Genomic DNA, 14,632 nt, shown 5'->3' with positions numbered 1-14,632 from the left:
ATGAGCTGAGTTAATGAGTGGAACACCCTGATGTTCTCAAAATTAACTTCCTACACTGATTGCAGGGTCTACTTCTCAGTGACGGCTGTGTCTGTGGGTCTTTCTGTGTGTGTGTGTATGTGTGTGTGGTAGGTTAATTAGCAACAGTCAGTAGATTCATGTCCTCCAGCAAACAAGTCAAATGGATTTGTGTACTGGAACTTTTCAGCAGAAATATAACGTAATGTTCTGCAAATTAATAAGCGTATGAAGACTCTTTAAAAATAACAGACCAAGGCATGTTCATGAGAGTGTTTGTCTAACACATCCGTCAATCTTTGCCTGAACATGCGCTTCCATGCCATAAACAACACAAGCTTGCTTCCCTTACACTAGCTTCTTTGTTAATGTCAGAAAGAGTGTTTCCAGACTAGCTTGCGTATCATGGAAACATAAACAAAAGGCTATGAAAAACTATGCAAGACATTTGATGAGATTTCAGTGGGTTGTTGTATTAGGTGGAGAGAAGTTAGACATCCACCATCAGACACGGTTAACTGATTAAAAATGACTCATGGGTTATTAAAAACCGTCAATGAACTGGCCAGCAACAGAGATGATATGGGAATCTGGCCAAGTCAAACCAACTGAGGAATTTACCTCTGAAATATGCTGTGCAGTTAGTGGGGTTCTTTCATCTTCTTAAAGATCAACACTCAAAGGCTTTTCAAGAACTTTCCAGGCCAAATTTCCTCAAATTCAAGGACTTAACATGGCCATAGTTTGTGACACAGATCAAGATCAATAGGCTACGAGCACAAAAGGCTCTTGGTGAGCATGTTTGTTTCAGGCTGAGCCAGGTGTGTTTGAACCTGCCACTATTGTAATTAGTGTCTACACGGATCCGGTTGTGTGTCACACCTAGTGAATCAGCTACAATAAAGAAGGATTTATGCGTGTTATTATTATTATTATTATTATTGGTACAATATATATCGAGATATTCAGTATTAGAGTGAAGATGTAAAGAGCAGAATACAACAGAAGATACCGTTACAACACAGCTAACGCTCCTCATGAGCTGCCTGACGAGCCTTTCGTGCATGTAGCCTATTCATTGTTACACTATCAGGCATTACAGAAGCTCACTGACAACATTTAAAATGGCTCAACGTCTCTCAATTGTTCCATGTTACAGTGATAACAGGCTATGTGGTCTCTTCCCTTTCCTAACACAAAATAAATTATTTCAAGCACTTCAAGTTTTAGGGATTGTAAGGGGAACCCTGAGCCTGACCCCTGAACCCCATGGGAACCTTGAGTTTGTCACATGGGTCCTACCTCTATGTGCATAGATGTTAAATCTGCTTATGTGTGTCCAGCCAAATGTAGACATCAAAAGATTAAGTGATGCAACTCCCTAAAATGCAGGTCTACCATCAGTGTAGGAGTTTCTCACATCACCAAAGCAGAGGACAGCCTACCAATTTCAAAAATAAACCAAAAGGTCTCTCTTCACTCAAGTCCCTTTTGAAATTCTATTTTTCATGCACAACTTAGGCCTACAGACAACAAGGTGACAAACTCCTATAGGGGGAAACATGGCAAAGCATTTTAAAGATGCACTCCGCAGTTCAGTTTCGGTTTTGCACTCAACTGCTAAATAAAAAATGCACTCCACCCTTCCTTGCTCCAGAAGCCCTGTGTTGGTGGTTAGGCATGTTTGTGTTTGGTTTCTATTTCCAGAGGCAGCACTGTGTGTATAAACACCAGTGGTTATTTCAGCGCAAACACAAACGGGACAGCTAGCAGTGGTTCTCAAACTTTGTCATTGTCACTGTCACTGTCATTCCCCACTTTGGAAGTGGGGAATTTTCAAGCCCCATCTGACCCCATCAACTCGGCAAAATGGTAATGTTGGAAAAAAAATGGTTCCGCGTTGCATTTCCTGTCTTGGTGCGCTGGATCAGATGCTATTTTAATTCATATGTGTCGGTCTGTTTTTGACGCCTATGCTTGTGTGTGACTATTTTGTTTTGAATCTATGACCTTTCAAAACAAAAGAAAGGCATTATTAAAGATTAACACCAACAACAACAAAAAAGTCCTCCTGTTCAACGTGCCCCAACTGCCATGCCTCTGGTGGGCCCCGCCCCACACTCTGAGAACCACTGAGCTGGAGGAACTGGAGAACTAGAGAAGCAATTCTAGTATATATCCTCTTTTGATCCTGTGAGGGGAAATTTGGCCTCTGCATTTATCCCAATCCGTGAATTAGTGAAACACACTCAGCACACAGTGAACACACAGTAAGGTGAAGCACACACTAATCCCGGCGCAGTGAGCTGCCTGCAACAACAGCAGCGCTCGGGGAGCAGTGAAGGGTTAGGTGCCTTGCTCAAGGGCACTTCAGCCGTGCCTACTGGTCGGGGTTCGAACCGGCAACCTTCCGGTTACAAGTCCGAAGCGCTAACCAGTAGGCCACTGAATTCGCTGAATTTGACAAAAGTATGAGTTTCAAATCAGCATCTAATTATGTTCACTGGTAATTAAGCTCATCTGAGGCCAATTCTAGCACTTAACTACAGGTCAGAACCAATGACAAAACTAGCCTTAATACATTTACCAAGCTCAGTAGTTCTACATGTGGTAATAACACAGGTCATATTTATGCTTTTCCGACCCATGTGCTTTGGTAATCATAAGTTCCTGTTATGTTGTGTATGTGTGTTGTTCTTACATTGACGGGTCTGGAGAAAGCCACCACAACTCGCTCTCCTTCGCGACTCATGTATACACAGCTGATCATCTCTTCACGCTCCGCTGAGTGAAACACACATGGGGGTCAGGTCAGGGAAGGTGTTGATACACACAGATCCACAAAAACAAACAACCTTGAGCACACTGGAAAAACACACTCTCTCTGACACACACACACACACACACACACCTCTTCCCAAAAGCCAGCGGTAGTAGAACCAGGCACTCTGATCATTGGGGTCGGTGAAGAAAGCATTCTGTACCAGCTCGTACTCTAAAAGAAATAAATATAGAGAGCTCATGGAGTACATGCAGACCACTACACAGCAAACGTATAACTCACATGTTATGCACATCACGTGCACTGAATCAGACAGGGTATGCAACGGAGTACGTAATGGTACCCATTAGGCTACAATATGTACTACTACATTCATGCGATGGTGTGTGTGTGTGTGTGTGTGTGCGTGTGCGTGTACCTTTGAGCAGCTGCTCCTCACAGACACGGTGGGAGTGGGTGTGGGGGGAGTTGGGTGGTGAGCTGTTGGGGGGATGGGGGCAGTTGGCCGGCGGATCAGGGGACTGTGGGTGCAGCAAGGGCAGGAGGGTGCTGCGATAATGCCAGCTGGAGTAGTTGGAGAAGTTAGACCCGATCAAACGATCGGTGAACTGCAGCTCCTGCTCCACCGGCACGCCTGATGCCTTCACCACCATACGGCGGTAATCCCAGCAGTGGACTGAAAATGAGAGACGGACAGAAAGAAATATTTCAGAATGCAAGAGACACCTTTATTTGTTTTGCTCTCATCACCTGCTCCATATCTGTCTTTTGTCTTAAATAGTCTGTCAGTTTTATTCTTGTTGTTCCAGGACTCCCTTGGAATAGAGATTTGAATCTCAATGGGACTCACCTGGTTGAAGCACAAAGAATAAAAAAAAGCAAAGCAACAACAGCAGCTGTGCTGAAACTGCTACACATTTCCTGTTGTGATATTTCTTCTATTTTCACCTACTCATTTCCTCTCTAGTAATTTCCTCCATCTATACAGTAGTTTCACTCCTTCCCCCCCCCCACCATTTCCTCCAGTGACATTAAACCTGCTTTGTGTGTGCAGCCAAATGCAGACGTGAAAAGATCAAGTGATTCAACAACGCCCTGAGATGCAGGTCATCATCACTGTGGGAGCTTTCCCAGAGGTGGAAAGTAACGAAATACATTTACTCACGTTACTGTATTGAGTAGTTTTTCTGTGTATTTTGTATTTTTTAAGAAGTTTATAAAATCGTTTTTTTAAGACATTTTGAGTGAAGTATTGTACTTCGTTACATAAAAAATCCCATCTGTTACTTGAGTAAAAAAAAAAGTTAAGACTGTTTAATTGAATTGGCTGCCTTCAAGTCTTTCTGGAGCTTTCTCCGAGTGGTCCTTGGCTCTTGGAATTGACTATCCTTCTGACTCCCTGGTCAGAAATATTGCGAGGAGATCCTGCATGGCACTGATGTTTCTTCCACTTGCAGATAATGGCTCCCATGCTGCTTACTGAAGATTCTGAAGTTTTGAAATGCATCTGTGTAACCAGTTTCATTGATATGTTTTGCCACAATAAGGTTGCAAAGGTCTTGGGAGAGCTTTTTGCTTTTATCCATCATGAAATGTTTCTTGTGTGACACCTTGGTAATGAAAAACCTTTTTATAGCCCATCAATATACTAACCAAGCTTATATTAATTTGCACAGATAGAAAGGATAACTACTCTAACTACTTACAGATTCCAGCTCGTTCCTTCCATTTCCTTGCCTTAGTGCTTTTTCTTAGCTTGTTCAATACTTTTCCCTGTGTTATTCCACTTCATTACACATGACTCTACTTATGGAGTTGTTTGGATTTTTTTATGTGTGGATTACCTGAGTTATTACTAATGCCTGGTGAAAATGTTGTACCCCATTATTCCACTTTTCAAGGGCCCTCTCCTCCATTGGGGCCCTATACTTCCCCCACTCCCCCCCAGTTTGACGCCTTTAATCTGCTGAACCTTCTGCTCGTTTCCAGATATAAAAAAACTCTCTGCAACTCAACATTGGCCTGCCTGCCTCAGCTGCCTGTGAGGGGTTTTTAGTTGTGCTGGATTACTGTTCACTGCAAAGCGACGCAAGGATGAGTGCAACTAACTTTGAAAATCAACTTCTGCTCTTAAAGGAGAACTCCGTGATTTTTCACATAGATCTCCATTTCTCAACGCCACCGAAAGTACTGTCGGTATGAACAAAACTGAAACAATCGGTTTTACCTAGCTCGAAGTTGCTGCAGCTACTGGCGCTACACACTGGGAGCATGAACATGGCTGCCTTAGCTGCTGGCTGCAGCAACTTCGAGCTAGGACCAAAGTCCTTTTCAGGCAAGTAGCTCCACTCGGCGGCCATATTGCAACACTTTTTGGGCACTTATCGTGCATCTATTTTGGCAGAAATGTGTGTGCGTAAGGCTTCACGACACCAATCTTGCTCCAGCAGCGAGATCACAACAGATGATTGGCACGATGTCTTCACAGCACACCACATGATTGGCTCAATGTATTCACATGTCAACGTTTTGCCGCGGAAGGGTTGTGATATTTGTAGACAACTGACTAACCCCATGCATTACTATGGAGGATTTTTTGAGTGCTGTATCTCCTCATTAGAAAGTCTCTGGTAAAACTGGTTGTTCTGGTACCCCAAAAAAAAAAAAAAGTAACTAAGTAACTTTTACTTAAATTAACTACTTTTTACTTTTACTTAAGTACATTTTCAGATCGGTATTTTAACTTGTACTTGAGTAGTATTTCATCAAGGTATTGGTACTTTTACTTGAGTACAACATTTTCATAATTTTTCCTCCTCTGAGCTTTCCTCCAGGGACACTCACAGTTACGGTCGTCAAGGGCCAGGCACTCGTCACACAGAGCGAGCTCCCGGACCCAGTTGGGACGAGGCTGCCGGCCACACACCCAGCCGCGGTGGTACCAGCAGCCATACGACTTGGGGTTGACGCGCAGGCACGCCTCCAGGAAGACCAGCTCGGCGTCGTACTGCTTCTGCACCTCATCCTCCTCTCTGAAGGGGGGAAGAGAGGGAGACAGAGAGAGAAGGAGAGAGAGAGAGGGAGGATAGAAGAGAAGGAGAAAGAGGTGTGAGAGGGAGATTAGTATAGATGAAAAAGAGCAGAGGCATTGGAGAAAGTCGAAGAAAATAAGTAAAGGATAATGTATAGAACGCCGGTCATATTGGGAAAATAAGTCCCAACAGGGCGAACCGGACCCCGACGCGCAGTGGAGGGGTCTTGTTCCGCCCTGAAGGGACTTATACATTATACATTATCCTGCTTATTACACGGCTACTTGCCAAAACGAAACAATAAACTCCCCACAATATAACTCTTTAGCCTACATAGCCTATAGCCTATTTGTTACCGTTCATTGTGGCTTTTGCTGAGAAAAAAATAGTTTGCAACAACACACGCTGAACTTGAATCAAACATTCTTTAGAACACAGCTGATCAACCGTCTGCTTTTCACTTTTGAATGAAGTTCCAGTAGTTGCGGAGTGATATGAAAAACCTGAATTAGAAGCACAAACTCTGTTGCCATTGACAGCGGTCATTCAGTCGAAAATAATGACCGCTAGAAATTTGAGAAATCCCATTCAAATCAATGGAGCGTTCTACTTGCATTGTGAAGAGCCGTGTAATAATAAATAATAAATGACAAGTGGAAAAAGATGATAAGACATTTGCTACTTGAAGAGGTAGGATCTGTATTGTCAACCTACAGATGACATGGCATGCATGGGGGTTGTAGTTTTCTTACTTCACTGTCTCCAGATACATCAGAATCTCCCTCCTGTAGTTCCACAGTGTGGCAAAATCTGGGTTAGCTGACAAGAGCTGCTGGGTCAACTGCAGTGCCTCATCATCCATTGCCCCATCTTTTCTCTACACACACACACACACACACACACACACACACACACACACACACACACAAGTACACAAAAGAGCTGTGCTCAACTCAAAGTAGAAGTGCTACCCCTCCCTTTCCATTTCATCTCCCACCGCCCTAGTTCATACAGTAAGTGTCTTGCCTTGTTGAAGCAGGCATCCCGTGTTGCCACGTAAACCTTGAGCTTCTTCTCCCTCTCTTTTCTCTTCTCCTCCTCCTGCTGGGCTGTAGACTTCAGCTTCACTCGTCCGTGCTACACACAGAGGAAAGGAAGAGGTGGTTAGGAGTACAAGGATGTGAGCACAAATTAATGATTCATAAGCCAACAGAGGAAAGGATACACATCTCATAAACTCATAAATGAATGATTCACGTTAGCATGAGCAATTGCAAATTCAGCACTTACCATTGTTGGGAAATGCAGATGATCAAATAAGTAACGTTAATTCAATCTGAAAATCAAAGACATACACACAAATTATGTTTGTTTAAGTGTTTTGCTAATGTCAAAAAAATCAACTGGGTCCTTTCTATCCACCCATGATACCCTACAAATTACTAGCCTATATTGATGTTACGCCCAATCCTTGTGTTATTTTCTGTCTGACTATAACGACAAAGCTACTTCCAGTTTAACAGGTGAGACTGTCTGAGTCAAACTGGAGTCTGAACCACTATCAGACAAACAGCCAGCCCATCATTATCTCTTTCAGCATTCCAAACGTGTTTTGTGTCTGGGGGGGAAAAAAGGCACTGAAAGATGCGCTGTCTTGTCACGATCACTTACATGACTTTGCCAGGCAATGTCGTTTCGATGCGCTGGTCCTCTGCAAAAGGGCAAAGACAAATTGGAACAGTTATTCAGGGTGAAGTAATTTTGCCGTCTGTTGACGTTTCTGCCTCTGACACGGCAACTACTACAATCAAGGGATCGGGCACTTCCGTCCCTTTGCAAATGACGTCAGAGCTCCAGACTCCACCACGCCCTCTACTGTTCATTACATTACATTACATACATGTTCATAAACTTGAGAGCCAGCTAACTAACGTTCCTGAAGTGCACATCAAAATGTTTTATTATTTCTTCAAAGGAAATTATCTCAGATTCCATTAAGAATGGGTAGTAGATGTGGACATTTTCTTAAACGGTGTCTATGCCATGTAGGCTACAGTTTTTTTTTTTGCTAAATGTGAAAATGTAACCGTCCATTGCAAAACTTGATTTGATGAGAAGGAGAAAAACAAAAGTTCCATAGGCTACACGTTTTCAGCTTTAGCCTATCTTTTTTAAAAACATCAGTAATTAGTCAGGGGGCCTATGTGGTTTCTGTGGGTTTGAAATGTTAATTTTTGGAGAGTGGTTGGATTGTCTTTAGAGGTCATTGAACATGGAGAAAAATGATGTCTCCATTTTTTTTTACCTGTTTCATCCCTATTTTTTATTTATTTTATATTTCACTGTAATTAACACCATAAATTTCGCCTAAATCACTGGCTATGTTGAATAAAGTTCACAAAACAGTTATTTTCAACAGTATGATTGTATGTCAGTATGATGAATATTATGTCAAACAATTAGAGATAAGATCAATAACTATTGCTGAAAGATAGCAAAAACATAATAGAATCACAGATGAGACCTCAAACAACATTTAATTCATTTACATATACACAACATATTAGATCTCACCTCCACAATTTCCTCATCAAAATCTACAACTAGTCTACTAGACCCTATTCCTACTCACATTCTTAAGACTGGTCTCCCCTTCCTGGATAATGTTTTGCTCTAGATTATAAATAATTCAATGCTATTAGGGCATGTACCCCAGTCGTTTAAGACATCTGTTATTAAGCCCTCCCTCAAAAAACCTAGCCTTGTATCAATACTGGTCCTCCTGGACCTCAGCGCTGCCTTTGACACCATAGAACATGACTGTGAAAAAGGAGTCCTCTCCTTTTCCCCTACGACAAACTTTTGAAAAACTGCCTTGTGCCACACTTCCATGGACTGCAGCCAAACACTCACCTGCACTCAATTCCAGGTTTATGGCTGTTTATTTCATATGTTCCTGTATTAAGGTGTTGATTTTAACTGTGATTGGGTTAATGGTACAGACCACCACCACCCCTGCATTCCCTATAATTGTTTAGCCCAGACCTAATTGGGTAATTGCCTAGCCTATTTAAAGGCAGGCTTATTTCACATGGGAGAGACACACAATAGACGGGAGGCAACGGAAGACAGAGGGAAGAGCTGGAGAGCCAGGGACTCAGGGAAGTTTAGAGTTAGAAAGTAAATTGAAGTTTATAATGTTAACCTTGCTTGCTGTGAGGCAAGGGTATAAAGTATGGTCCAGAGTTATGCAAGGTCGCCTTGTTTGGATCGGGAGCCTAGAAAGTCTGTGAAATTGTTGCCTAGTTTAATGGCGAGTTCAAATGCTCACTTGAAGATACATACTGAAGATCCCTGGATTTGGATTCCTGCTGTGCTTCCTCCTGGTTTGTGGACTAAATAAATATTATATTTTTGTATGGAACTGCTGTCTCCTGCCTTTCCTCAACACCACCTAACACAGTGGTGCACCACCCTAAACGTGGGGTGGTTGCCTAGGTCCCTCACAATGACATACTACGAGATACTACTTAGGCTTGAAAATTTGATAGGCATCAAAGACTCAGCACTCACTTGGTTTAGATCATACATTCCTAACCGTCAACAATTTGAATTTGTACAGGTCCATAATAAACCATCTACCCAGATTATGGTAAAATATGGAGTGCCTCAAGGCTCAGTACTGGGGCCCCCGTTGTTTAGCAGATAATACACAACTATACCTCTCCATAAAGCCTGATTAATTAACCCCATTAGCCAAACTTGACACATGTATAAGAGATATAAAGACATGGATGATGAATAATTTCCTGCTTTTGAACTCAGATAAAACAGAAGTCATGGTTTTAGGTTCTAAAAAGATGAGGGATATCATATCCACATCACAGGCTATACTGTATAGTGATCTTCCACTGACCTCATCCACAAGTGTTAAAAACCTAGGAGTTATAATTGACCAGGACCTAGCAGCACTAAATAATCACATAAAACAGATCACCAAAACTTCATTTTACCATTTAAGGAACATTTAAGGAAGATAAGGAAGTCCTTATCCTTACCAGATGCCGAGAAATGAATCCATGCTTATGCCACCTCAAGGATAGACTATTGCATTGCTATTGCAATGGTATTACACTGGCTGTAATCATACCTGTCTAAAAAGCTTATACAAAATGCAGCTGCTCAGACACAAAACAAATATGAACATATTTCCCCCATACTAGCATCTTTACACTGGCTACCTGTTAAAAGTCATTGACTTCAAAATATTACTTATATCTCTTGGTTGGTCTCCTGCCTGCATTGAAAGAGGACACCTCATGAAGACGCTCTTTTGTCTGCTTCCGACAGAAAAGCACTTATGCTGGCAGCAGCTGCTGCTGAACAAGTGTACAAAGTCCATCTAGATGGACTTGATGCAGTTGCAGGTGTTGCTGCAGGTTCAGCAGATGGTCTACCACGTCTTTTCTGAAGACACTGAGTCCTGGTTGCTTCACATGATTTCTGGATTTGTAGCAGTTTCTGTGCCAAACTGCTTTGCTCTGTTGTAAAATAATTGCACTGTAACGTTGTAGTCGTTGGCTGATCTGTGATCACCATCTCCATACTCTCTCATGGACAAAAACAAGAAATTTGGCATATGTCTCTAGTGATGGGTCATTCGCCAGTCCACACATACCTGCCACTGGATACATAGCCCAAAATCTGTTTCTTTTAAAATATGTGTGCCATCACCTGACCAACAGAAAGACACCAAGATAACATCCAAGATGGCGGCGCGTACACACGCAGCGACCTCTCTCTGTCCCAACCGTACGGTGTTTTGTTCGTTTAAAAAGTGTTTGTCCGAAAGTTTTACGTGTCCGTCTCGTCTTGCACTAGTATTTTATTGACTGTCTATGCACAATTTCAACCAAATTTTGGTGCTCTTATTTTTTCATTATTATATGTGCCCTCTTATTTACTTAATTACTTACTTTTTTGTTTACTTGAATGTTATGTTTGTCTGTGGACTTAAATTGGTAAAATATGTCTTGTCTTCACCGTGGGATAGTGAGAAACGTAATTTCGATCTCTTTGTATGTCTGGAACATGTGAAGAAATTGACAATAAAGCTGACTTTGACTTTGACTTTGACATACCTCAGAATATAACCTAACTAGACTGTGCCACCATGAATTATGAAAATGTGCTTGCTCAAATGTTGAAGGCTAGAAGGTCACTAACATCACCAACCATGAAGGAACAGAGCACTATCTGCTTCAGGTTATTCGATATTCTAAATTCTATAACTGCCAGCTATCAACAGCCAACTGTCACTGCTAGTGTCTCTCTTTCTCTCTCTTACACACACACACACTCACCTGTCTGTTTGTCTATCTGATCCTTTACCCTTTCTTTTCTTCACTCTTACATAGGCTACGGAAGGCCTTACAGACTTCAGCTGGTACTAGCTATGTAAAAGTCTATTACACTTGATTTAACAGAGATCACTTTGTGCTCTGAATGGGTGTAGACAAGAACTGGCAGAGCAGGCTAGGCCTACACTCAAGCACACTAATAGGCATAAATTGATAGTATTGATATTGAAGTATTATTTTTTTAAGCGGACAATTTCGAGAATTTTAGGCACAATTTCTTGTTAAAGAGATCAATCATCAGCCTAAAAATGTTTTATAATGTTGTATTGTTTATGTGGTCCACTTTTGCACACTACCTTGTAGAATATCTTTGCTTTTTGGCACCAAACCCTATGCTATAATACCAACAATGTGAGGTTTATGGACAAAACACCAAATTTAACCTTTTCTCAATTTGACATGTTTTTTTTACTCTTAAGAACCCCTAGAACAAAGATATAATACTCTCCAAAAATTAACACGCGAATCCCACAAGCCCCCAAATTAGACACATCAAACCTTAAAACGCTAATCAGAAGACATTACTTTGTAGTGCGAGTTTCTTTCTTGTAACAGAAACTCACACCACAATATGTAGATAAAATGTAGGCCTGTACTTTAAATTAGCTGCTTGCTACTTCCTATTCAGGCTAATGTAAGTGCCGTGTGCTTAGATTTATGGGTAGGCCTAGAATGTATCATGGCTATTTATAATACTGACGTGGTCCTTTGAACATACCAGTTTTATAAAACTATTTAATGGAATGCTTTTTTCCATGATCGTTTGTGGGATTTATAGTCTGACATTTTCTCTCTCTTGCTTCACACAGCAGGAGCACTTTCCAAGATTGCCTTATAATTGCCTTCAGATTAACATTAGATTCCAGTTGACATGTGTAGTAACCTTGTGGGTGTTTGAGCCTAAGCATGGAGCTGGTGCATTGTCTTTTGAGTAGCTTATTACCTAGTTCCGCATCATCTACCATTAGTTTAATCTAATTTCATTGGCCATAGGACTGATTTATTCTGTTTTGACATGTAAAGCTGTGCCTCATCATTTTCCCTATAAGCCTACAATGCTCTGAAATATAACATTTTGCGTGATACAGCACAAATGAATAAGATGCACTGCATTTTCATGCATTTACCATATAGGCTGTGAGGTACCATTAGAGCAGTTGAAGCATCTCAAAAAAGTGTATCCAGATGGGCACTGACGGATCCACATGCAGCACGGAATATAGCCTCCAAAGAAGGATGCTGTGCTTTCAATCACCTGTAGAGGTCAGTATAAACCTAAAAGCATCACTCAACACCATCCATCCACCCACTGATCCATCAATCAAAGAGTCAAACCAACCCACATGGAGATGTGAGAATATATCCTTTAAAAATACATACACATTCATCAGCCACACAGCAGGTGGCCTTCACAACAGAATAAACAAACTGACAAAAAACACAGAACAAATCACAAGACACTTCAGACAGGAAGAAAGACAAACACATTTATTTGTTTTCCATTCTGCGTGTGGCGTAAGGCATCTTGGCTCAGCACCGACTGCACTGAGATATAAATGCAGTCGAGCTCTCACCGTTGGACAGAAAATGGCACGCACAGGTATACACAGGCTTGCAGCTGACAGGGCTACTCCAGGCCACTGGGTCTTCGACCATGACCCCAACGTGTGGTGACCCCTGACGTGTGGTCAACACATTTAACCTAAACACTCAGCTGGGAGTGGGTCCACCGACAACAATGATAAAGGTCCACAATGGATTTCTGTCATGATTATGGCCACTATATGATAAGTCTACATAATACTGGATGGGTGTTCAAATGAACATCATTTTGCCCAATGTTTCCAGTGGGATACTTATCTATGCTGAGGATGGAGTCACACACACGTGCACACACATGCACACACACACACACACACACACACACACACAATTCCAGCAGGGCCGTTTCATTCATTTTCACGCAGACAAATTCAAACTCATCCAATTATACACAATCAACATATTATAAATATATACATTCATATCTTCAAAATGATTTATAGAAACAACAGTATACAGACATTTAATAAATATAATATTCCAGAAAAGCAAAAGACAGGGATATATAAAAACATCAAATGAGGGCAAATTTTGGAAATTTGCCCTCATTTGATAAAGGAGAGAAGAGCAGAGGAGGCTGAGGAGAACAGATGTAGGGCAAAGAGAGAGAGAGAGAGAGAGAGAGAGAGAGAGAGAGAGAGAGAGAGCAAGAGAGGGGGGCAGAGAGGTAGAGAAAATGTAATGAGAAGAACACCCACAAAGCATGTGTCACAGGATTCATCAAAATGAGAGCTTCAATCAGGAGAAAAGACAGCAAACAGGCTGTCTGACACATAAAAAGAATGATACTGGAACATCTTTTTTCAGTTATGTCTAGCATCTCTTCACCCTTAACTCACAATTTCCATTCAATTCCATCTCCTTTTTCCCTATGGTCATATGGGCATTTCATATACAGAATGAGGCACCCGTGAAAGCCTGTTAGGTGTGGGGAGAATCTGGCCTTGATCTTTCAAGGGATGTGCAGCAGATCAGACAGCAGATCCATCACCAAGACATCTACCATCTGGAATAATATATGAAAAATAACAGTTTCATGAAGTCTTCTCATTAAGCCAAAAGCATCTCTCACGTATCACTCAAAATCTGTCACATCCAGGACCTGGACAGGCAGCAGAGAGAGAGAGAAAGAGAGAGGGGGGGGGGTAGACCGGAAATGGGGAAGCTGCTAAATTCAGGTCAGCAAATCAGAGTATCCACCTGATCTGCAAGCAGATTTGCTCAAAGGTTTCTTAGAACTCTACATTAACATAGCCTACTAGTTTGGGAAAGCTATCCCTAAAGTTTAGCAGCTCAGTTTCTGTGATGAGCAATTGATTCAGAATCAGATCACCTGAGGAGATTTTTAACTGCACCAATCAGAGACCCTTATGGGGAAAGCTTTTGAAAATCTTGACACCATAACAGCTGTGATTGAAGAGGGTGCCACAACTGATGCTATTTAAATTTAGAATTTTCTGCGGAAAAAATTGTAGGATCTTGTCATAATGTCATATTCCACAGAAAGTAACTTGTGTGTGCTTCAAACCAATCCCATCCCTTTCGGTGCAAAAGTTACAGTAACCCTGTATCTGACAGCGCCTACTGCTAAACCCTGATTGATTGAGCACTTTCACACCACAATGAATGCAGTGACAATATATAACATGGGACTGACTGGCCAGACATTTTTTTATGGGAGAGAATGGTAAATGTTGAAGGTTGAAATATAAGGTAGCCACCCATTAGGTAATCTAGTCATAACACTGGAGTAGAACCACAAAAAGGAGATCGGAGAG

At 41.6% G+C, this 14,632-nt stretch overlaps 1 protein-coding gene across 1 annotated transcript in view; it reads right to left on the bottom strand.

The window, feature by feature from the left end:
• Positions 1 to 7,663, bottom strand: part of rabggta (Rab geranylgeranyltransferase subunit alpha) — a 13,317-nt gene extending 5,654 nt beyond the window's left edge. Inside the window, exons 1-8 of the mRNA XM_048252345.1 lie at positions 7,504 to 7,663; positions 7,123 to 7,168; positions 6,859 to 6,969; positions 6,585 to 6,709; positions 5,645 to 5,832; positions 3,219 to 3,476; positions 2,930 to 3,013; positions 2,720 to 2,802 (exon numbers count right to left, since the gene is read on the bottom strand). Coding sequence (XP_048108302.1) covers positions 2,720 to 2,802; positions 2,930 to 3,013; positions 3,219 to 3,476; positions 5,645 to 5,832; positions 6,585 to 6,709; positions 6,859 to 6,969; positions 7,123 to 7,125 — 852 coding nt within the window. The 5' untranslated portion in view covers positions 7,126 to 7,168; positions 7,504 to 7,663. The remainder of the gene's footprint in view (positions 1 to 2,719; positions 2,803 to 2,929; positions 3,014 to 3,218; positions 3,477 to 5,644; positions 5,833 to 6,584; positions 6,710 to 6,858; positions 6,970 to 7,122; positions 7,169 to 7,503) is intronic.
• Between the last annotated feature and the right edge of the window lie 6,969 nt (positions 7,664 to 14,632).

This window comes from Alosa alosa, chromosome 9 (genome assembly GCF_017589495.1).
Source record: "Alosa alosa isolate M-15738 ecotype Scorff River chromosome 9, AALO_Geno_1.1, whole genome shotgun sequence".
In the NCBI taxonomy this organism is placed as follows: Eukaryota; Metazoa; Chordata; class Actinopteri; order Clupeiformes; family Clupeidae; genus Alosa; species Alosa alosa.
Note: the sequence above shows the minus strand (reverse complement) of the source record. Positions and strands in the feature narration are given on the sequence as shown.